The following is a 25,597-nucleotide window of genomic DNA, read 5'->3' on the forward strand; positions in this document are numbered from 1 at the left end:
GAGCAGTTAAAAAAGAGTGGTTCAAAATTGCAGTAGAAAGGTGTAAAAAACTCATTGATGGTTACAGGAAGCGATCTATTTCAGTTACTGTTTTCCAAGGGGTGTGCTACCAAATATTATATTGAGGGTGCCAATAATTTTGCCCAGTCGGTTTTTTGGGGGTTTTGCGTGGAATGTGTCAGATTTGGCTTTTTGTTTCTCCAGTTTTTTGTGTCATACCTATACAAACAAAATAAACATGAGAATGCCTAAATATTTGTAATTGCAACAATTTTCTGGGCGAAATGGTGCATTATCTGACAGAAATGCAGGGTTGCCAATATTTTTGGCCATGACTGTATTTACAGTATATGAGGGAGGTGAAAAAGGCATGTGCACTGGAGAGACAACGTCCTCCTCTGGATTACACTATTTGCTACATATGGAGACCCTTCCACAAAAATCTCTACCAAGGATATATTGCTTGGATGACACCTGTTGTGTTTTTGGAGTGAAGTCAAACACATACACCTAACTGGATACACTCTTTATTGATTGGAGTTGTTTTGCTACAAGCAAGAGCATTTTATGGTGGTGGATGGACATAATTTCAACATATTTGCAATCAATTTTGGTTTGCACCATTTTTTCTCATGAACATCCATTGATATTTTGTTATATAATATTTTTTATACGCTTTAATCATTTTTATTATATGTTTAGCACTGCACGGCACATTTTTAATAACAACTTAATGGCTGCAGTAGCAGTGAGCTTGATTTAATCCCTTAAATGCTATGAACAGGGGTTACAGACCTTTTATACAGGTAATGCAGAATTCTGAAAATGGGGCTTGCAAATCTGACTTTAGCTATCCTGTAATGTTTATGGTCAGCTGTAATTTAAAGCCCAAGTGTTCCAGAGAGAGAATAACTCCAGATTTTCCATTTGTCTGATGTTTTCTATCTTATGGAATCATTGCCTCAACAATGGCGGAGTAGTTGAGTTCCATAAGGCAGGGACACAAGAGTGGGCTACATTAACTGCATGTGTCACAAATGATTTCTCATAATTCTGCAAGTTTGCTGCTTTTAATGAATGCTAAGTATATTGGTTACATTCTCCCCCCCAAAGTGCAATTCAGTTTTAAAATTTTACTTAATCGTAGACAACAAATAGTTGACACCTCTACAAGTGTTCGGACACTTCCACTGCCAGCTCATACTATAGTGAAAACAGTATACAGACATTTCCTAGTCTGTCCATTAGTGGATTCCCCAAAGAAATGTTGGCCATTAATATCTGAAGGCTCTTACCAACATGGAATTTCCCTTCTGGCTGAAAATGGTTGCATTGGAAGTGCTTACTTTACATCTATGGGTACCTAACACAACAGGCTGATAAACGCCATTGCAAGGTTCTACACATTTTATTTTTGTCTTGTAATATTTCCTACTTTAACCCGGGATTGCTAGATTTGCATACAGATCACACTAAGATCCAGGGCTGTTGGGGAGGGCATAAAGATGGTCTTCAAGACAAACAATGGGGAAACTTTGTGGGGCTGCTATAGATAGTTTGTTCAACCTGTCATGGTAGAAAATTGGTTGCCACTGCTGACCACCATCTTAAAATGCTAGTGGCATGGCGGTCTCTTGCTTCTAGATTTACTGATAAATTAGCCAGGGGCAAACATGTAGAAAGTGCACTTGAACTTATGATATACATAATTGTTCGGGTTAGTGATTCAGAGAGAATTGAAGCCAAGGGTCAGCATTATTATAAGACGGTGATCCATAAAGGTGTCCTCTTAACTTAACTCTATTTTCTGAAGAGATTAGTGTCGCTTCCAGGTTCTCAATAATCACATTGCAACAGTCAGAAATTAGGCCTCATAGTGTGGCCAAGTTCTGTGCATTGGCACATGGTGGTATTTCAATTGCTTCTATACACACACCAGCAGTTCAGGTTCCACATGCAGAAAACTTTATAACCAATACCTGTCAATGTGATGTTACAAGGAACGCCAAATGGAAAGTCTCCAACAGTCCCAGTTTCACCTTTCCAAGTGCAGGTCTCCCCCAAGACACACAACTGCTGCATGTACTGTAAGAGATAAAATGAAACAGGATTACAATGTACTGTATTCAGCCAGACTATGAGGAGGATGAGATTATTTTATAAGGTAACAGAAATCTGTAAATTGCAAAAACCCACAGAAACCAATAAGCAATCAGCTTTGATTGTTCAGACGTGGGAAAAATTAAACTTGACTGCAATTTGTACAGCATAGCTGCTCTGTACTGCCTTACTAAAATTTCATCTGTATTGCAGAGAAACTAGCAATCATACAATACAGTCTGCTCTCTGTGCATCAGCACTAACCTGCCATATAAAACTTGTGCACCTGCTGAGAAAGGATTTGTAATCTGCGCTACAGGGAGTTCTTGAGCACTCAAAAAAATTCCAAATGCACATTACCATAAACTGTGCAAATGTGTTACCTTGCTGTCAGGATGGCTACCTGATGGAATGCAACACTAATGCTTGTGCATGTCATCTTTTCTGGGAACAAATCCTCTTTGAGGGCCCATTCACACTAGGAATCTCACAGGAATGTGCTGCACGTTCCTATGCAATTCACACATTTCTGAGGTGCGATTTCAGCCCATTCATTTTGAGTGGACTGAATTTGCACGTACTACTTTTGTAAATGCACTGCAACAGGATCACATGGTATTTTGGTTTGGGGTTTTATAAATATTGAACTGACACCTGCTGCAGATCCCAAGGACAGTGACTGTTGGTTTCCCACACCATGTTCTAGTGTGAACAGGCCCTAAATGAGAAATATAGTGCATTTTCAGCAAGCTTGAGTTATTGCCGCAATATTTACCTTAACCTCTTGCCGTCCGCCTGCTGTTTATAAACGGCAGGGCGGTGGCAGTCCAGGGTCGGGTTGCCGTCCATAAACGGCACCCGCCTTTTCTAGCTGTGAGCGCTCCCTGGGAGCGCGCACCACCGCGATCCGGTGCCCGCTGTGTCCTCCGGACACAGTGAAACACCGATCGTCGGACGGGACCTCTGTACGAGGTCCCGATCATGTGATCACTGATTGGCGAATCAGTGATCACATGCAAAGTAGTAAGCAAGATGTCACTTGTGACATCATTGCTTACTATGTGTGAAATCTGTGAATGATCACAGAGGTCACATGGTACAAGGCTATTCACAACAGCCTTGTACCATGTGACAAGCTGTGACCACTCACAGCTCACTCAGTAATTCTCAATGACTGCAGGAATGCAGACAGAGAGAAAGAGAAATGATTGCTTTTACATCCTATATGGGTGTAAAAGCAATCAGTGTAAAAAAAAAAAAAAAAAAAAAAAAATCTTCATCACCCTCCACAAGTAGTACAGTGTCACCATGGTGACAGTGTACTGCTAGGGTGACAGTATGTAAAAAAAAAAAATAAATAAAATAATATAAAAAAATAAAATAAAACGTAAAAAAAAATGTTTAAAAATTATAATTTTTGGTTATAAACTAATTTGGATTTTTTTTTTTTTACTAAAAAAATAACGGAATAAATTTTGGCCAAGATTTATGATGAAATATTATTTATTTGCAAAATTTTATTTAAAAAAACACTTTTCAAAATTTTTGAACTTTTTCATTTACATAGTAAAAAAAATAAAAATCCCAGAGGTGAATAAATACCACCAAAATAAAGCTTTATCTGTCTCAAAAAAATGGTAAAAAATTCATATGGGTACAGTATTGCATGACCGCGCAATTGTCATTCAAAGTGTGATAGCGCTGAAAGCTAAAAATTGCCCTGGACAGGAAGGGGTAAAAGTGCACCTGTGCCCAGGTTATAGACATGTACATATTGATATTTACATATTGTCAACAATTAAAAAATGAGCTTTAAAACAAGTCCTCACTCATATCTATAGGTGCTTTTAATAGGGAACAACTACTTCTAAAATATTCTGAAAGATCACAAAAAAAACTGGAGTTGAGTTTAGCTGAGAAACATCTACTTGTTGCTTCAATCAATTAGAAGGTTGGCAGGCAAAGATCTTCGCTCAGAGAAAAAAAAAAAAATGCTTTCAGTGCCTCTCTTGCGTAATTTCCCCACAACACCTATAAGTACAGGGGTTAATGAGGGCTTTTGTCACTTCAATTCAGAATATCTAGAATAGTGTAATGTACACACACACACGCACACACACACAAACACACACACAATAAATGCCTTTTTTTCTTTATTTTTAAAGGTAATCACAATCTCTTTTCTCAGCTACATAGGGGGATTAGAGTAGTACGGGTGGACAAACAGTAGTACACCGATCTTCTCAGTGAACCGCTGTGCAGGAGGCAGTGTCAGCACAAGTCTGTTCATTGGTAAAACGGCAGGCTGTACACCCAGCACAGCCAGAAAACTGACCACACAGGGATGGATGTGCTTTTATACTTAGCATGGTCAGTTTAAAATAGGAGATCGGGGGGACTGGCAGGAATACCAGGTATTTTCAGACAAAGGAAGCAATACAAAGAAAACTGGATACCTTCTTAAAACAAGTACGTGGTACAACATACGCGTCATATTGGGGTAACATATTCTTTAAAGCTGACCTTAGGATTTAACAAATCAAATTAATGAAGCTCTGTACGAAATGATACATCATTTAGGCTGGATTCACACCTTTGTGATTTTCCTTGATGCACATACCAAAGTGGTTCTGAAGGATAATTTTTTTCTTTAAAATAACAAACATGTCATATGTACCTGTCTATGGGACACACAGAGCTTGACTCAGTCCAACCCCTGTTCCTTCCTCACTGGCTGTGATTGACAGCAGTGGGAGCCAATGAGGAGAGAGAGACCTGGGAGAGCGGAGACTCCCATGCACAGCACTGGATGAAAATCGGACTCAGGTAAGTATTGGGGGGGGCTGCAGAGGGAGCTGCACATGCATAGAATGGGCAGAGTCGATCGACCACTTGGTATTTTTTGATCTCACTTTTCTATGAATGCCTGAAGATAGAAAAACCTTCATCCTTTACAAACACTTTAATGAAATAAATAGAAACGCATCAAAATGCATGTTTTAAAATGCCCATGAGCATGTTTTATGAAGCATGTGAACACATAAGTGGCATCATGCTATTCAGGTATGCACAGCTACTTGAGCAAACAAAACATGCGTACAGATGTAAGGTCTGGAACGTACACTGTGTTCACAGACTTGCATCTGTACCAGGGGCGCACTGACCATTTGGGCACCCAGGCATTGCCCGAGGGCCCCAGGTCAGTAGGGGGCCCCATGAGATGCCCCCGGTACCTTTCATAGACTTTTTTGGGTTTGGTTTGAGTGTAGGCAAGGACAAAGGGGCCCCATGAGTTGTCAGTCCGCCCCTGATCTGTACTCTTGTGCTACTTTATGCAAGTAGTGGTGCATACCCTTGTATAGTCCCATACAACCATTCATGTCTGAGCATGAACATAGAATCAGGGGCTCCTGCACACCAAAACATATCAACATGCTTATGCTGTAAGGAGGAGTGTTCCTGTGTACATGAGCCGTGAGGAGGAATGTGCCCATGTGCATGAGCCCTTAGTGTGTCAGCTGACTCACCGACCTGCATTGTGAGAAACAGCAGTAACACGCAATCATTGTTTGGCACTGCAAAGCAGACAACAAACCCCAATTATAAAAATGCACCAATATGGCTCCTCTCATGAATATATGCAATTACAAAAAAATGCACAGAAATATGGGGTTTGAACCATCACTAAAATATTACACAAATCAGATCTATTTATAGGTTTATCTTCAAAAACTAAAATTACATTAATATTCCACTGAGACGTGGTTAAAAGTGGGTGGGTGGCATCATTTGCCTGCTGCTGCCTTAGGCCATCAGCAACTATGTCAAAAAACAAACGATGGTCTCTTGTTACTTAAAAGAGAATGAAAACCAAAACACACAGTACCCAGAAATCTGGCATCAATTGTTTCAGCAAGTCATTTCAGCAACATATGGCAGCTGTACCTTGTTTTTCTAGGAAACTCACAGCTATGGAATGTCTGTTGTAATAATTGCTACAAAAAACCTTTAAGGCTACAGGACAACCTTGATCTATATTAGTTTAATTGTAGCCAAAATCATAAACTAAACACAGTATAATGTAATTAAAAAGTTTTGATTACAGAGATCTCTTGTATTTTATTTCACACCACCAAATGTCTTTCACATGGGCGCCTTGTGTTTCAATCAGCAGGGGATCTGTTCGTTGAACGGAGTGAGGTGGATGGCAGGTCTGTGTCCACTCTGTTTATGGACAGGGACAGACTTTGCCCTGCTCTATGGGCGGCTGGGAGTAAACCAACTCCACTTATGGTTTTGTTTTTTGGGGGTTTTTGTTTAGCAGGCTTGATCGGACCCAGTGGTAGGCAGGTGTAAACGGACACAAGTCTGTTACACATCAGTTCTCAGTAAATGCATGGACCATCCGATCAGGTCCACCTGAAAAAAATGACAGGCAGACGTGATCAGATTTCCCATGTGAAAGGACTCTAACAGCAGAGCACTTAACTGTGCCTAAGCAGTACCCCAAAATATTATCGCCTTGAAATTCTTCTGAAAAATAGCAGTGCACTTCCTGTGCTGAGATACGTTTGTGCATTCAGCCTCACAACTGCAAATATACAGTTTGAGCTCATTTAAGGCACTGCTGCTTCGAACTGCTAATTTCATAATATTTGGACTCAGATGTCACTATTGTTCTGCTCCCAGTTCTCCTGCTGTACCTGAGAACCTGCAGTGCCTGTATCTTCCTGCTTCTGTTTTACTCATTCTGTGGATCTGTGTTCCTCCAACTCTTCTGCTCCTTGATTATTTCTCTATTGACAATTAGTGCTCCATTCATCAGGGAAACAGCTCTGACATGAGAAAACAAAGCCCTGCTCCTCTACGAAGATGGCCCCCTCCATGCAGTGCAGAACAAGGCATAATTAGGAATATGGAAAAGATCAGCTGCAGGCACCGGCAGTACTGGGGGCTAGTCCTTTGCACCCTGATTGCCATCTTTTGGATACAGCTTTCACAGCCCAGGCATGCAGCCATAATTTTATTTGTGGAATAAAGTTTCTCGTTACCAACTTTTCTATGAGAAAACTGAGAAACAATTGGCATATGGCCCCCACTTAAGTTTTTGTGGGCCCAGGGCTGTTAAAATATCCACCCAGAAGTACAGTTGTGTTCAAAATAATAGCAGTCAGACATCACTAACCTGATCAATCACTGTTTTTGGTAGAAATTATATTTCTACATGGCAAATAATTTACTAGCAGGTGTAGTAGAGTAATAGAAATCCAACAGACCCAACAGTCATGACATGCATGCTGCTGATTCTGTGTAATTGAATCACTAATTGAAAGGGGCATGTTCAAAATAATAGCAGTGTGGAGTTCTATTAGTGAGGTCATTCATTCTTTGAAAAACAGGTGGCAATTATTGCCCTTATTTAAGGAAGGAAGGCAGCAAATGTTGTACATGCTGGTTACAGTGCATTTCTCTCTGAAATTCTGAGGAAAATGGGTCGTTCCAGACATTGTTCAGAAGAACAGCGTACCTTGATTAAAAAGTTGATTGGAGAGGGGAAAACATATAAAGAAGTAAGAAAATGATAGGCTGCTCAGCTAAAATGATCGCAAATGCTTTAAAAAATGGCAACCAAAACCTGAAATATGTGGAAGAAAGCGAAAAACTACCATTCGAATGGATAGAAGAATAGCCAAAATGGCAAGGACTCAGCCAACAATCAGCTCCAGGAAGATCAAAGAAGGTCTAAAGTTCCCTGTGAGTACTGTTACAATTAGAAGATGCCTATGTGAAGCCAAGCTATCTGCAAGAAGCCCCCCGCAAAGTCCCACTGTTGAAAAAAAGACGTGCTGAAGAGGTTATAATTTGCCAAAGAGCACATTAACTGGCCTAAAGAGAAATGGTGCAACATTTTGTGGACTGATGAAAGTAAGATTGTTCTTTTTGGGTCTAGTGGCCGGAGACAGTTTGTCAGATGACCCCCAAACACTGAATTCAAGCCACAGTACACTGTGAAGACAGTGAAGCATGGTTGTGCAAGCATCATGATATGGGGATGTTTCTCATACTACGGTGTTGGGCCTATTTATCGCATACCAGGGATCATGGATCAGTTTGAATACATCAGAATACTTGAAGAGGTCATGCTGCCTTATGCTGAAGAGGAAATGCTCTTGAAATGGGTGTTCCAACAAGACAACGACCCCAAACACACCAGTAAACGTGCAACATCTTGGTTCCAGACCAACAAGATTGACGTTATGGAGTGGCCAGCCCAATCTCCGGATCTTAATCCAATAGAAAACTTGTGGGGTGACATCAAAAATGCTGTTTCTGAGGCAAAGCCAAGAAATAGAGAAGAACTGTGGAATGTAGTCCAATCATCCTGGGCTGGAATACCTGTTCACAGGTGCCAAAAGTTGGTTGACTCCATGCAACACAGATGTACAGCAGTTCTCCAAAACAGTGCTTATACAACTAAATATTCATTAAGTGATTCAAAGGAAAGCAAAATCTTCAAACATTTTTCAGTTTATATATTTGAGTTTGTAAAGAAGAACAACACAAATTTGATATATTTTTCTTCATGTTTTGGTTTGGAATAGAATGTGTAGTGTTCCCAATGCATTTGTGTGTATGGAAATAAAAGCTATTAGAAGGATTTTGAGCTTTATTCACTTTTTTCAACACACTGCTATTATTTTGAACACAACTGTGTATATTGGAGGAGGCATGCTAAGGTGAAAAGCAGCAAGGTAAGTGGATTCTAGGTTAGCTTAGGTCAAGGGGGCTAGAAAGGGTGGACTAGTTAGTTTTTCCAAGAGTAGAGCAGGCTTAGACACGGTTAGACTAATTAGACTAAGTGGCTGCAAAGAGCCAGCAAGAGATCAGACACATTGATATGCAACACTGGATAAAAAAAAAAGGTAACAAAAAAGTATCCGGTTTAAAAAAAAAAAAAAAAAAAAAAGACATAGCAGTTGTTTATGATCTATAGTTGTTTAGCATACTTACGGTCATTCGTTTAGGGTTCAAAATCTACTTTATCCACTTGATGACCGCAATACGTATATAAACGTTGCGGTTGTCAAGTGGTTTACCGCGGTATGGCTGAAGAAAGCAGCTATAACCCCAGTATTTTTTTTCTTCAGCTGATGGCCAGCTTTCTACTGAAAGCGGTCTTAGTGGCTCTTCAGCCACTGGACCGCTTACTGTAGCAACGGGAGGGGACATGCCCCCCCTCCCGGCGCTTGCCAGTGTTTTTAGGACTTCTTGCTAAAACCTGCTGCGACCAGCTGAAGATGGAGGGACTCTTGCTTTTAAAAGGTAAAAGGAGATATTTGGGGTCTTTTTGACCCCAGATCTCTGCTTAAAGAGGACCTGTCATGCATATTTCTATTACAAGGGATGTGTACATTCCTTGTAATAGGAATAAAAGTGAGAAAAAAAAAATATGTTTAAAAGCACCCCTGTGCTTGCGTGCAAAAGCGAATGCATATGTAAACTGTGTTCGGAGCACATGTGAGGTATCGCTGAGAACGTTAGAGCGAGAGCAATAATTCTAGCGCTAGACCTCCTCTGTAATTCTAAATAGGTAACCTGTAACTATTCTACAAGCTTGTGCAATTTAAAAGCATGACATGTTAGGTATCTATTTAATAGCTGTAACATCCTCTTTTATATTTTAGAAACAAACTGGGGAATATAGATTGTTCTGTTTTTTTTTTAATTCACGAATGTGTATTTTTTCCCAAAACATTGCGTTTTAAAAACAGCTGCACAAATACCATGTGACATAAAAAAATTGCAACAATCAACACTTCATTCTCTCATATATAATGCTTAGGGGTTATAAGTAATTTTCTAGCAAAAAATAAGGATTTAAACTTGTAAACAAAACATACCAGAAAATGTTTTGTCTTCAAGTGGTTATAGTAAATAATATTTTATTACTCACCTGTTTGGCTATTCTCTCAAAGCTGTAGATGCGGACTAGTCCAACACTGTGCATTACAATCACCATCCCATTAGAAATCATGGCATCAGCTACATTTGAGCCAAACACCTATGAGGAAATAATCAACAAAAAACAGCTGATTTTACAAAATGATTGCATTAAAAAAAAAACAAAACAAAACAAAAAAAACAACAACTTGGAATAGTTATGATAGAGCTACTGCTGTCAGTACATTTAAAATAGTTTGCTTTAGTAACCTGCACTTGATGATGGCTGGATTGGAAAATGATCTAATCTTCTGGGGACTCTTTGCCTGTATATACAGTACAGTGCAACTGTTACAGGCAGTTGTGAAAAAAATTCTGTAAATGAAGAATTCTTTCAGAAATAGAAGTGTTAATAGTTTATTTTCTTATCAAATGAATAAAACAAAGTAAATGAACAGAAGAAAAATCCAAATCAATATATTGTGGGACCTGCCTTTGCCTTTAAAACAGCATCAATTAATCTAGGTACACAGTTTTTCAAAGAATTTAACAGGTAGGTTCTTCCAAAGCTCTTGCAGAACTATCCACAGATATTTTGTGGATGTGTGCTGCCTCAAATCCTAGACAGATTGATGTTGAGATCAGGGCTTCACGGGGGCCAAAACATCACTTGCAGGACTCCTTGTTCTTCTTTACATTGAAGATAGTTCTTAACGGCATTGGCTGAATGTTTGGGGTTGTTCTGCTGCAGAATAAATTTGGGGCCAATCACACGCCACCTTGAGGATATGGAATGATGGATAAGTATCTGCCTGTATTTCTCAGCATTGAGAACACCATTGATCCTGACCAAATCTTCAACTTCATTTGCAAAAATGCAACCCCAAACTTGCAAGGAACCTCCACCATACTGCAGTGTTGCCTGCAGACATATTATTGTTCTGATCTCCAGCCCTTAGGTGAACAAACTGCCTCCTGCTACAGCCAAATATTTTACATTTTGATTCATTAGTGCAGCACCTGCTGCCATTAATCTGCACCACAGTTCCTATGTTCTTGTGCATAGTTGAGTCACTTAGGCTTGTTTCCACGTAAGTAGTATGGCTTTTTGGCCACAATTCTACCATGAAGACCACGTTTGGCCAGACTTCTCCGAACAGTAGATGGGGGTACCTGAGTCCCACTAGTTTCTGCCAGTTCTGTGCTGATGGACATATGATGATTTTAAAGGGAAGTAAGCATGATGCATCTCATCTGCTGCATTAAGTTTCCTTGGCTAACCACTTCGTCAATGGTCCCAGACACTGCCCGATCAATGGTGAGAAATACAGGCACATACTTATCTTGTAAATTTCACTCACACACACATACACACACTTATAATTCCTCTGTGAGGTTATGGCTTAGCATGCCCTATACACATATATTCTGCTGTAATTACTTTTACTACAGTTAGGATTGCTTGCGGCCACGCAGCTGCGTGCTCTCGGTGTGCCTGTGTCCCCTGGAATTCCACTTGGCAGAAGGGCTCTCCGAATGGCCCTTCTGATCACATGACAACTGTCCAATCACAGCAGTCATGTGATGTCAACAAAGCCACCATTCAGTGGAACGGCTCTGCCTCTCCTCACACAGAGCCCGCTAGTGAGGAGAAGCAGAGCTGATCTGTGAGGCACACACAATCACATCGCCCACACATCACCCTGTCACAATACCAGTGATCCACATCTGTCACACAGTGCCAGTGGTCATCCACATCTGTACCAGTGATCCACATCTGTCATGGCGTACCAGTGTAAATTCCACATCTGTACCAGTGATTCATATCTTTCACTGTGTACTACTGCAAAATTCACATCTGTACCAGTGATCCACCTCTGTCACGGCGTACCAGTGTAAAAACCAGGCAGACTAAAGGCTGTAATTAAGACAAAAGGTGTTTTTATTTTTCTTTTTTTTTGACACGTTGGCGTTATATCTTTCACTTGGGTGTTAGAAGTTGCACTATTACTTTTTTTAAGGGGGGGGTGAATTTTTTCTATACCCACTGTGTGTAGGTGTGTGTGTATATATATTTATTGCACACAATCTATATTTATGTACTGTATGCACACACAATAATTTGTTTGTATTTTGAGTAGTTCATAAAGAAAATATCTAAACTTGCATTTTTACCTAATCTCAAAACATACAGTTAATATCAGGGGTGAAATATAAAAAATTGTGAAAAAGAAGAAAATAGGCTTACTTTTTTATCAATCTCCAGTACGCCTACTAATGTCAGAGGGAAAACATTGAAGATCGCAAAATAAAACAGCACTGTGCTCTGAAATATAAAAATAAAAGATATTAAAAATTAACTAACTATAGATAAAATGGTTTACATAAACTAACATTTGTAGCAGTTTTTAAAGAAAAATTTCATGCTAAATAAAACTGTTTTTTTTCAGCTTCTGAAAATGAAAGTGTTTTCCCACTTTTGCAAGCAAATTGGGATGAAAACGACTTTATATTTGTAATGGTGTTCCCCTTTCACATAGAACTGTAAAAATAAATAAATAATATCCATAACTGCGGTTTTCCTTGTTATTTGCCGAAAAATCCTATTAAAATCTTACTTACGGTTTCTTTGTAATGTTAACAAGTGGGGAGATACGTTTACCATAATCAAAGTAGAAACAAAAGATAAAAAAGAAAAACTATAAACCAACTTTTAAATGTTGCCTCCACAATGCTCCCCATTGCCCCACATAAATGTTCTAATAAATTGCAACACAAATACCCTTTTTAATGTTTTTCTATGACTGCAAAGCTGGGACTCAAGTATAATGTGAAGAGTCAACAGCGGAGCTGAATTCCATAAGCAGTCCATTGCTGTAAGCCGCTGTCAGTGTGAAGAATTCCTGCTCCCATGCTGCAGCAGTTGCTCAGAGCTGGAGCTATGCAGCCAGGTAACCACATAGAAAAAAACAAGTCATTAGAAAATGTTTCACAGGGAAAGATTTAAAAGTAATTTTTCCAGTTTAGTCTTTTCTTCTACTATAACACTATCTGCACTGCGCTGGCAGATCCCAATATTCAGTTGTAAACTAGATGTGCACACTGTCTGTCCTATAAAAGGGTTAAAGACATCAAGGTCTGGGTGATACATTGTTGGCTAACGTATGAGGAAAAAAAAAAAAAATGTCCCTAAAGTGTTCATACTGTATAGTGTATTGTTCTGCAAATTATTCTGAACAATTCAAGCTGCCAATAGAGTCCTATACACAGTATATACCTGCTCCACAGAAACAACTAGAAAGTAAGAAATCATTTTTCAACTATTTTCCAGGTATAGTGAGTGTCTGGAAACAAAACGATATAGTGGGGGTTTCTCCAATTTGGCTGCCAAGGTGGAAATACAGCTAAAGACCTGCTAATATGTAAATTGGATGATCTGCCCAACTATACCCCGCAATGATAGCTTGTCTGAAATCAGTGGGAAACCATAACTGAATATCAAAATAATAACAAAATACTATATCTCATCTCTTCAGGGAAGCCTATCACGCCTCCGAATAGACATTTATTTCACTTTCATCAGCTCATCTCCCCAACAGTTATAACCTTTTGCCCACCCTATTAGATTGTAAACTCTTAAGAGTAGGGCCCTCTTAATCCTCTTGTTTTAATTGTATTGTAGCTGTACTGTCTCCCTTTATATTGTAAAGCGCTGTGCAAACTGTTGGCGTTATAAACAATGCCCTGCAAACATATTCATTTCCACATTTTGTCATGTTACAACCAAAAATGTAAATGTGTTTTGTTGGGATTTTATGTGATAGACCAACACAGAGTGGCACATAATTGTGAAGTGGAAAGAAAATGATAAATGGTTTTCAAAATGTTTTACAAATAAATATCTGAAAAGTGTGGCGTGCATTTCTATTCAGCCCCCTTTACTGTGATACCCCTAACTAAAATCTAGTGGAACCATTTGCCTTCAGAAGTCACCTAATTAGTAAATAGAGTCCACCTGTGTGTAATTTAATCTCAGTATAAACACAGCTGCTCTGTGAAGCCCCCCCCCGTGACAGAAGTACAGGGAAAAGTTCCCTGTACGCGCTGTCAGTTTTTAAAAACAGCATGATTGTGCTGGGCTCCGCCCACACAGCTGCGTCATTCATTCCCAGCCTTAGCGGCTGTTGATTTGTAGTTCTCAATTAACTACCCCGGCGCTGTGGAGCACCGTGGTAGTTCATTGATTCTTCCTGTCAGTATATCTGCTTGCCCATACATCCCGTACACTGCCTGATTGTGCATTCTGTATTGGCAAGCAGATATACTGACAGGTCTGCAGGAGACCTGCATGGCACCAGCAATCTGCTGATCGCTGGTGCAATGCTTTACAGGCTCCTGCAACCAAAAATTATAAATGCATATTTTGTTACCTGCAAAAAAAAAAATGTACAATTATTATTTCTGGGCAAAAGGTGAACTCATCCTTTAAGAATAGGAACGGAGAAGGTTCAGTTTAAAGAAAAAGCACAATTTTTACATCCAAAACATTTATAAAATATAACTAGTATAATTTTTTTTTTTTCAGTTTTAATTAGAGTAGAGAGATGTTAGAACCCCTGTCAGTTTTTATTGCTGTTTTCTTTGCCCTTGATAAGGAGATTCACCCTCTCTATTTGTCCTGTTTACCATTATCATTGAAAGTGATTTAAAGAAAAAAAAAAAAAAAAGAAGAAAATCTCACATTTTGGGTTGTGTCCACAAAACTACGAGGGGAAATCTTCCAATGAGGATGCTAGTTCTAGTGACCTGGGGGTCCAAAGGAATTACCTTAATTTGGAGGGATTTCCTCTCACTTCCTGTTAGGCTATGGGACAGGAAGTGAAGGGAAATCTCTGCAATGGGACACAAGGGTGAAAAAAGAAAACTCAGGTTATATCCTTCCCTTGCTCTATCCAAAATGAATAAAAAAAGTTTTGCCTATAGTTCTACTTTAATATAGCTAAGCGAATTAAACAAAACTGCATTTTGAAAATTCCCCTCTTTTCTGGCTTAATTGGATGCCAAAGTTCCCCTCATAGTTCTAATTTACCATATAATGGCAGATAAAGCAAGATATATATATGTTCATATAACTCAGTGATTCTGTTTTTGAATTTTTACATTTTTTCTGACATGTTTGTGATATATCTTTCACTTGGATATTATAAGTTGAGTAAATACAACTGGATAAAACGAAGATTTTATTTCAGGCTGCAAAGCAACAAAATGTGATTTTAAAAGGGGGTGATTCTTTTCTATACCCACTGTATATCACGTCAATTATAAAAAGATTTTTTAATAATTTGAGTAAACCCTGGCTCCATACTTTCTGATCAGAGATAGGCTAATGGGTTGAATGGGATATCATATCTACTTAAAGGACAACTGAGGTCTATCCTTCTATAATGAAGGTAATAAATGCAACAGACCAGGTTAGCTCCATAACATACATAAAATCTTTAAAATGTTTCTAACTTTCAGATTTTTTCTAAAAAAGTAATCAAAACCTCCAGTACTGAGTCTAAAGGGGGTGATGGTCAGGGATATATCGCAAATTCATCTTGTATTCCGGAATGTATGTAAACAAAATCAGGAAACTACATTTCCCAGCATTCTTTTCATTTCAGAAAAATGAGTGTTTCATATGGGAGGGTCAGTAGGAAGTCATTTGGGTGGGTTGTTTTGCAATAGACCACAGGGGAGGTGGAGGGTAATTGCATGCAGGATGGGAGTAGGCATGCAAGGAAAGTGTTGCGAGAAAGAGGGGAGGCTGTATGTTCTTGTAAAATTCAGACCATGTTACAGCATGCGCCATCGCGTCACGCCATTGTAGGCTCTGAAAAAGAGCAAATGCATACTGGTCCAGCGGAAGGAAGTTTAAAAAAAGTTTTAATATTTTCACAATACCATAGTTTCCCTCCACCCCTACAAGCAGTATCTTTTTTTTTTTTTAATAATTTTTGTGTCGCACACAACATTGTTTTTCCGGTAAAGCACATACCTGCTGGCTTTCAGAGACACTATTCTTTTGTATAGATTTGACCACTAGAGTCTCCTGTGGAACATTCCAGGCAATATACCTATTATCACAAATTAGAAAATATCCATTATCACAGTTATAAGATGTATTTGTATAGCTTTTTGCAAGTAGAGATGAGCTTGCGTGTCCTCCAAACTCATTTCTAAGCTGAACTTCAAACTCCTGCTATTTTGTACTTCAATGAGCTCTGGGCTGAGTCATTCCCCACTCCACAGCTTGTGTGGGCTGCAGGTAGGAAATGACCCAGCCCACAGCTTATTGGAGTACAATAAAGCTGTAGTTCAGATGAAGCCCAAGCTCATCTCTATTGGAAAGGTGAAGAAAATACTACAATAGGGTTCCTACCATAAAAAAACATAACTGCACAGATAAAACTCATGAGATACACAACTAGTGGCAAGCAATGCTCACCCTCTTCAGATCTCCCAATGATCAGCTGTTGTAGAGGCTTGAGGTAAACGGAGTAGGCCCTTTATTAGATTTTGAAATCCCCTTAAACTAAACAATTCTGTTCAGCCAGTACCTTATGATTTACACATACAATGAAGAAAATAATTATTTGATCCCCTGTAGATTTTGTACGTTTGCCCACTTACAAAGAAATGACAGGTCTATAATTTTTATCATAGGTGTATTTTAAATGATAGAGACAGAATATCAACCAAAAATCCAGAAAAAACACGAAAAATGTTATAAATGGAGTTGCAGTTCAGTGAGTAAAATAAGTATTAGATCCCCAAGCAGAACATGACTTAGTAATTGGTGGAGAAACCCTTGTTGTCAAGCATAGAGGATAGACGTTTCTTGTAGTTGGTTACCAGGCTTGCACACATCTCAGGAGGGGTTTTGGTCCACTCTTCTTTACAGATCTTCTCAATCCTTAAGGTTTCTTGGCTGTCACTTGGCAACTCGAAGTTTCAGCTCCCTCCATAAATTTTCTATAGGATTAAGGTCTGGAGACTGGCAAGGCTACTCCATGACCTTAATGTGCTTCTTTTTGAACCACTCTTTTATTGCCTTGGCAGTATGTTTTGGGTCATTGTCATGCTGTTAAACCCATCCATGACCCATCTTCACTGTTCTGGGTGAGGGAAGAAGGTTGTCATCCAAGATTTTGCAATACATGCCCCTGTCCATTGGCCCCCCAAAGCAGCAAAGTCAGCCTGTACCTTTAGCACAGAAACAGCCACAAAGCATAATGTTTCCACCTCCGTGCTTGACAGTTGGGATGGTGTTTAGGGTCATAGTCAGCATTTTTCTTCCTCCAAACAGAGAGAGTCAAGTTAATGCCAAATAGCTCAATTTTGGTCTCATCGGCCACAGCACTTTCTCCCAATCCTTCTCTGAATCATTTAGATGTTCATTGGCAAACTTCAGATGGGCCTGCTCATGTGCCTTCTTGAGGAGTGGGAATTTGCAGGTGTTGCAGGATTTCAATCCGTGGTGGTGTATTGTGTTATCAATGGTTTGTTTGAGGACTGTGGTCCCAACTGCCTTGAATCATTCACAAGCTCCTCTTGTGTAGTTCTGGGCTGATCCTTCACTTTTCTCAGGATCATTCTTACCCCATGAGGTGAAATCTTGCATGGAGCTCCAGAGAGGGCAATTGATGGTTATTTTATATTTTTTCCCATTTGTGAATAATCGCTCCAACAGTTGTCTCCTTCTCACCAAGCTTCTTGCCGACGGTCTTGTAGCCCATTCCAGCCTTATGCAGGTCTACAATCCCTGACGTCCTTTGACAGCAGTTTGGTTTTACCCATGGTGGTAAGGTTTGAATGGAAGAAAGATTCCGTGGGCAGGTGTCTTTTATGCACATAATGAGTTGTTATTAGGAGAACCTTCTTAAGTTTACAGAACTAATCTGTGTACAACATGAGCACATAGCCAATCTGTGGGAGCCAGAATTATTGTTGGTTGGTAGGGGATCAAATACTTACTTCACTCACTGAACCGCAACTCAATTTATAACATTTGTATCATATGTTTTTAAAATACACCTATGACACAAATTATAAATCTCTAATTTCACTGTAAATAGGCAAACTTACAAAATCTGCAGGGGATAAGATAATTATTTTCCCCACTGTATCTGCTGCAGCAGATTAGTTAACAGCTGACACTTCTTTTTTCCGCTGCAGCAATGCATCTACCTTACACCTCGCTGTTTACATGCAGCTCAGTGGAATATATTTACTGACAACTTGTTTTTCAAGGTGCATACTCCAGGACTGACGTGCATATCCTTGATTTATTACTGAAGGTGTATGTATAGAAAAAACGTTTTTTGGCTTTGGCTAGTGCTGGGAACTCCCTGTCAGTTTATTTTTTGCAGTTCTGTACCATTGAGAAAACTGCCTTTCACTTCCTACCCCAGTAACACAACAAAACGTTAAGAGGAAGCCTACCAAAGTGAAGAGATCTCAGAGAGCTTCCCCTGAAATGGACATCTCCCATTACATTCAAATTTGCTGGAAAATATATAAACGTGAGGTCTATTTGATGCAATTAAAAGAGAAATGCCAGGCACATGTTTTTTTTTAAATTTCAGGTGTGTATAGTTAAGTTACCTCTCCTGAGGTGGATTATATTTCCCAATTGTTGCTAAGAATTCTACTGCAAAATGACAAGCTAGTGTTGTTAATCTGTGCCTCTTCTCTCTGTTCGTTCACAGAACGTATTCTGCAGACCAGTCACAGAAGTGCCTGGAGTTCTACTATAACTTATAAGGCTGTTTGTTTCAATTTTGTGGTATAGAAAAGTGTATGGCCGGTAACAATCAGTGAGATTGAGGGTTATGTAATTGGTAGCCTGGTATGCAAAAAAAAAAAAAACACCTAGAATCGGACTACATGTTCTGAAAAATACATTTCCCAGTTGATAGTTTAGCAACTGGATCACGCATCAGATTTTATCAGGCATTACCTGAATCTTCTGTATGACCCAAGGTATACCTTCTGCAACGTCTCCCCAGTGTCAGCAGCAATACGTAGCAACCAGTTGTGACCAGTTATGGCAATCAACGAGGCGGTATAGTCTGATGGCTGAGGAAGAGCCTCCCCCTGATCAATAAGAAATATTTATATAGTCACCCAAATTTTTCAAAAATCAGAGTAACATATTTGCCATGAAAATTACAAACCAAAGCTGAGATTAGCCTGTAGCTTTAGACTCACAGTTGAACCAAACCAAAGAACATTGTCATAACATTGTCATTTTAAAACAAACCTTTCCTTGCTACTAAAATGTACTTACCAATGGAACTTCACATAACATTGCGTCTTCAATTTTTTCTGATTTTAGACATCTGGGCATTTCGTACAGTTGCTGTGGTTTTGAAGGAATACTGCAAAAAAAAATTTAATAATCAACATTTTAGTTTGCATTTTGGGACACCAGCAGGTCAATTTAAGACCAAAATACAAAAACAGTAGACAAACTGAGCAATACCAACCAACCAGAAACCACCTTTCACTATGCTATATTAAAATTTGATTGGTTACTTTAAAGTTTAAGTTCACCTTTTCAGAATAAATGAAAAAGGGAGAGCTAAGGCTACATTCACACTGGTGATTAGGGCCTGTGCGAATAGTAGCAGCAGGAATCAGAATTTCCTGCTGCAGCGCTCAGTGGGTAGGTGCGACTGCTGTCCCCATTCACTGTAATGACAGGTCTCCAGTGACCGCACCTATTTGAGGGCTCTCTGCACAGCCAATGATTAGCACAGGTAATATCTGTTTGTGCAGAGAGACGCAAATCGGTGTGGCTGTCGGCATCCTGTCAGTACAGTGAACAGGGCCTGTGGTCGCACCTACCTGCTGAGAGCCGCAACAGGAACTGCTGCTACAATTCGCAGCAACCCTAATCATCGGTGTGAACGTTGCCTAACACTGTACACCCCCAAGTCTCCGCTGTACTTACCTTAGTGGGTGATTTGAAATCCCCACTCTATTCCCATTTCTTTTGGCAAGGCTATCCATTCGGATAAAAGCAATTCTGATGTGTCAGTAATGGCACAGAGCATTGCTATGATCCAACCTAGAAGTGCTGCAGAAAGAAGAGAGAGAAAAGAGGGGATTTCAAATTCCTGGACTGCTACACCGGCTGTGGCGGCACCGACAGCTTAGCACACACTGAACACTAAGCACACTGGGAACCAGGGGGTGAGAAAGGTGTAGTGTGTTAGTTCATCTTAATTTTTTTTCTGAAAAGGCATACTGACCGTTTAAGTTATTGCACTTTAAGAATGAACTCCACCACATTCAATTATGTGTTAAAAAAAACATTTAAAATCAATTTTCTGAGCTTGACTGAATTTTTTCTTAGATTCCCTCTTTGCTACACACGCGGTGCACTACTCTATTATTGGCATCAGACAGATGCCACAGTATGAGACTCAGAATGCCGGTTGACTTAGTCACCTCTCAGGCACACAATAACTTTTTGAGACCTATACAAAAGGGACTGGACACCACAGCTCACCAAAACATACTGTACTGCTGGGATCTGCATAGCAAGTACAATGCATGATAGGATTACACACAGATCTACAAATGAACTCATTACCTACTGTAACAGCACCCAAAGTTGGCAAAATAAATTCTTCCACTGACATAGTTGATGGAGCACTTTGAATGTTTTGTCCAAACTTTGCGAAACTTTGTGGTTTTCTAAAGAAACAATATAAGACAATTGTGAACATCAACTATATGTCCAAATATTTATAGGAATTAGGGATACAAATGACTCCTAACAGCAGGACAATCTGGCAGTTGGTCATAACTCTGAGTGAAAGCGAGCTGAGAGCAAAGTATGGGCATTCCTTGATAGCTAGTTCAGCACAAAGGAGCTGCAGAATGAATGGCCCAGATCTGTCAAAGCCTTTCAGGAAAAAAAACTTTAGCACTAATGTCTCTAAGGTTTAAACTGATATTTCATTTTTAGGTAGAGCCCAGCAGGCTGAAAGAGATATATTTTTCTCTCTTTATTGAAGGATATGGCTGCAAGATTGCCACATCTGTCATTACTCAGCTGAATACTTTAAAGTCTTCACCTAAGTGCCCGCCCCGCTTACCTCTCTTCAATGGCCTCTTGTAGTGTTTATAGCCCCTGTTGAGTAATCTCCTCTGGGTTTCCTGCACCAGCATTTCATAGTGTCCCATTCAAGTCAATAGAAAATTACCACAGGTGGGGCAAAAAGATTTCTAGACAGATGATCTAAACACTGCAGGAGGCTGTCGCTATTAGAGGGCAGAAAATATGCAACTAATACACTAGAGGGGTAATACTAGAAGGGTAAAAAATACACTAGAGGGGTCGGAAGTGTGAGCTGGGGACATTTTATCCAAATCCGATCTTGTCCTTTAACTTTTACTAACAGCAGGCGACAGCTTCAGGCTAGGCACGTACCCATAAGTCACCGTCTGTTTCTGGGTTTTCAGGAGTGCGTGTGCATGCCCCTCTGACTCGAGCTCTGGACACAACACAAGTTTGTCAGCAGGGTTCAGCCAATAATTTTGACTGAATACCACCTGATCGGTTTTGGCCAACCACAGAACTCTGTACACAGAACATCAGTCTGGCTGTTTCTTCTCCCTAAAGCAGGGAGAACAAAAAAGGCAGACATTTGTTAGGAACACAGTTAACCCCGTGATGTGGCGCTATAACTTTCACACAAACCAATTAATATACACTTACTGGGATTTTTTTTCCCCAAAGACATTATGGCCTGAACTTATGAAGAAATTTGTTTTTTTTTATTAACATGTTTTATAACAGAAAGTAGAAAATAATGTGTTTTTTGGTCATTTTTTGATTGTATAATAAAAAATAAAAAAACAGAGGTGATCAAATACCACCAAAACAAAGCTCTATTTGTATGCAAAAAAATGATCTAAATTTAATTTGGATAGAGTGTTATATGACAGAGCAATTGACAGTTAAAGTAGCAAAATACTGAAGAACATAAAAATGCCCTGAAGGCGGTAAAACCTTGCAGAGGTCAAGTGCTTAAAGAAGAATTGCCATTTCATTTGTTTGTTTCACATTACCTGACAAACAATTTTTCTTAAAATGTTCATATTAATTCTGTGGTTATTGTAGGCACCCTTTGGAAAGGAGCCCAAAGTCTTTCTAGTGACAAGGATGCAGACATTTTTCACACTATCAGCCCTTGAAGAAAATCTTCCACTGGTTATTTGATGAGATGTGGGTGGCTTTAGGCCTATACCAGAATTCATTGCTGGTCACATCAGCGATATCCAGCAAACTGCGAACTTTAGAAACTAGGCAGGTACTTCACAGTCTTATGTGGATCAACATAGCCATTTTTTCCACGCAATGCCAAATCTTCACATGGCCTAAAATAAAAGTCAAGAATAATCATGTTAGGAGCATATATTATAAGATCCTGATTTAGGACAACACTGAATTTAACCAACCAACTCTGCAGGGATTTGTCCCATATTTTGAACATTGATGATGGTAACATGTACCTTTATCTATACTGTGAGAAAAATGTTGATCTTTATCAGTGACACACCTCTGAAATACTAGTTGCTTGGCTGTTTCTGGCATCAATACTTTGAGTCACTGACTCAGGATAAACATGGATCAGATGACGTCAGAACAAAGTCAGAACTGATGGGCATACTTGTTCTGGGTCAGTGACACAAAGTATTTAACCAACTGTTTAGAATGGAAGTCAATTAGCAAGTTTAGCAGTCAGTAATGCCAGCCTGCAAGCTCCTTTATGCTGCTTAAAAGGCACCGTTACCCATTTTTCTTTGTACTGTCAGACCTCCTGAAATACTACAGCTTAAAGGATACTGAGTCATCAGGTACCCCACCCACATGGACAGCACTCAGTCATTGAGCGATATGCTGTCAAGCTCAAACACTGTCAAAAATTTGGGTTGAAGGTATGGCTAAATCATTTTTAGAAAGCCAGTACTTGTATAGAAACTTATGCGCAGTCCAGTCCAAGAATGCTCTGCGCCTCATGGTGCCTAACATTCAAGCTCAATTTCAACTGGCCATAAACGACTCCTTTTTTAATCAGCCTGCAGGGTGATCAAAAAAAGAACTCAACAAATTTCAGTCCCTCCTCAACAGAAGTTGATTGTATGATTGACTTCTGTCAATGGTACATATCAGAAACCTAATCAGTGCACAATATCCCAGCAGGGTGAGGAAAGGGGAGGGGGGATTCCTTTAACCACCTTGTTTCTGTGGATGGAAGAATCTGTTAATTGTTTTTATTCAGACTGCTGGCTGAAAAAAGAAACTGACCGTCAGTGGCCAACTTTAAAAACAGTTTATCAACCACAAAGCAAATGCAGTAATGTCAAAATGTTGATATTCAGGACCACACTGATATTTAGGTTTTTCTTAGAGGCCAGAGAGTGAAAATGAACTTCATTAAAGAGAACTTGAACTGTAGAAGCTGTGCCCAAAAAGGCAAGCAGAGGACAACGGACTAGTCACCAGTATTGCCTGTGGTCTCCCTGCAGCTGGTCCTTTCCATATTCCTTATACCTTGTACTGCACTGTGTCTCTGTATGGTGGTGGCGGCTATCTTGGTAAAGGCAGAGCTTTGCTTCCACATGCCAGAATTTCACCCCCAATTGCTGGTGATGGATGGGATAATCAATGAAGAAAAAACTGGGAGATGCTGCCACTACAGTACCTTAGGTATCAAATCCTATCCAACAAGGAGAACAGTGAGCAATACAGTGATGACATCCTCAAATCTCAAGAGTCCAGCAGTCAGAGTCAGCAGTGTCTTAGATCTCACACTACCCATATGCGACAACTAGGCCCAATGCACATGAGCGACTAGGCACAAGATTTCAAAACAAATACAGAATTTTTAATTGTACTGCTTAGGCACAACTAACATTTCTAGATGTTCTCCATGAGATAGCAAAGCTTAATTTTTGTTGAGGTCAGGTCCATTTTAATACCTCAGTTATGTCTGCGTTAGTGTTCCCAGCTCCCCACACCTGCTGTCATTGCTCTTTGATTATTTATTTTTATGATGCCAGTATATGCGTGAGTAATTAACATAGACTGGAGTGTAAGATCTCAGTTCTCTGGAGTTTACTTTGGGCGGTACAGTTTCATCATAGGAGGGAGAGAGGGAGAGACCTGGTGCCGTAATAGCAGCATACAAGTGAGGGCAGAAAACCGATCACATGTATGCCATATATAGGCACCAGGAAAAGAAAATTATGGAAAGATTAAAGTTATTTTAAACCCGAATTTTTTTTTCCTAAAGATTTCAGCAATGCAGGTCTACACTTTCATTGGGCGCTGCTTCTCACCCTTTTGAAACTTCTTTGTTTGGCTGTATCCATTATTGCTGTGCACACCTTTCCATTTTAGAGTGGCTCCTTTTCCTAGCAGGGTGCTATGGAGTCACTCATTTGACTACAGCCCAATGTGAGGAAGATGCCTGCTCCGACATTCACAGGTGAATAAAAAAAAAACAGAGCCATTGTCAATCACTTTCCTTGAATGAGGAGCAGAGGCATATATCCAATGGATTATCCTCTCTGGCTGCATGTCAGTACAGCTTATTACACTGGACACTAATCTGCTAGCAAGGTATGACTGCTATTACAGACATCATAACGGTCTGCACCACCACTGAGAAAATATACAAAACAATGTTTTCTCAATGGCAGGGCATGCATTCGTGTTGACACTATGCATAATGTGACATGCAGTCCCAATGAATGAATTCTGGTGACTGGTAGGGGATGTTATGAGAGGGTGCTTCTGATGGGAAGTTCGGGGAAGCAATGCACAGGAAGGAGCTTAATAGTGACAAAACTTTAACTGTTTATAAAACAATCAATACTGATATGCTGTGGTTCAAAGATACAAGGCTTACCAAAAAAAAAGATATGAAGCTCTAAAGCCCAACTCCAGGCAGATAAAAGAGTATCCCTTGCAGTAGGGCTGCACACAAACTACAAGGGTAATTGCTCATTTTGTCTAGGGGAGAGAAGTAGTTTTACTTACCTGATCCTCTGCTCCCCCATAATCCAGTGGTAGACTGTCCCTTGGCATCCTTACATCCTGAGCAGGGCTTGTGTAGAGCGTAGGGGAGAAGAAGCTGCAAGGACCAGTCTAGCTGAGGAAAGGAGCAGAGGATCGGGTAAGTAAATCTTCCTTTATTGTCTTCCCTAGATATAAATGAGCAATTATCCTTGCAATGTAGGCAAAGCCCCACTGAGTGGGATTTTTTTTTTCTGCCTTAAGTTGGCCTTTAAGTTATCTAAAGCCAGAACCAATGTAATATATGGCAAGTCACTAGTCCTCGGTGTGGTTGCTACACTTGTTTTCTTTTTTTTTTTTTTTCCCCCAAGCTTCCTTTGCTTTATTTTTCTGCAAATAATATGCCTCCTGTCCATAGGTGACTACGCCACTCCTTCACTATCTATGGAAGAAGCCATGGTTTTCACCCTACGC

The 25,597-nt window shown here is 39.7% G+C and overlaps 1 protein-coding gene across 5 annotated transcripts in view; it reads right to left on the minus strand.

Annotated features, from left to right (window-relative positions):
* DCAF17 (DDB1 and CUL4 associated factor 17) overlaps positions 1–25,597 on the minus strand; it is a 55,024-nt gene that overhangs the window by 27,300 nt on the left and 2,127 nt on the right. Inside the window, exons 2-10 of one of the 5 annotated variants that reach the window (XM_089690520.1) lie at positions 25,148–25,259; positions 22,171–22,479; positions 20,687–20,790; positions 19,376–19,466; positions 19,046–19,182; positions 16,082–16,160; positions 12,290–12,367; positions 10,055–10,162; positions 1,980–2,085 (exon numbers count right to left, since the gene is read on the minus strand). In XM_089690520.1, coding sequence (XP_089546646.1) covers positions 1,980–2,085; positions 10,055–10,162; positions 12,290–12,367; positions 16,082–16,160; positions 19,046–19,182; positions 19,376–19,466; positions 20,687–20,790; positions 22,171–22,359 — 892 coding nt within the window. In that variant the 5' untranslated portion in view covers positions 22,360–22,479; positions 25,148–25,259. Of the gene's footprint in view, positions 1–1,979; positions 2,086–10,054; positions 10,163–12,289; positions 12,368–16,081; positions 16,161–19,045; positions 19,183–19,375; positions 19,467–20,686; positions 20,791–21,529; positions 21,716–22,170; positions 22,480–24,444; positions 24,561–25,147; positions 25,260–25,597 lie in introns of those variants that run through there. The other 4 variants (XM_089690521.1, XM_089690523.1, XM_089690524.1 and 1 more) reach the window with 4 other exon arrangements.

Source organism: Staurois parvus, unplaced genomic scaffold, assembly GCF_062004578.1.
Source record: "Staurois parvus isolate SC_StPar_1 unplaced genomic scaffold, SC_StPar_1.0 ptg000530l, whole genome shotgun sequence".
Taxonomy (NCBI): domain Eukaryota; kingdom Metazoa; phylum Chordata; class Amphibia; order Anura; family Ranidae; genus Staurois; species Staurois parvus.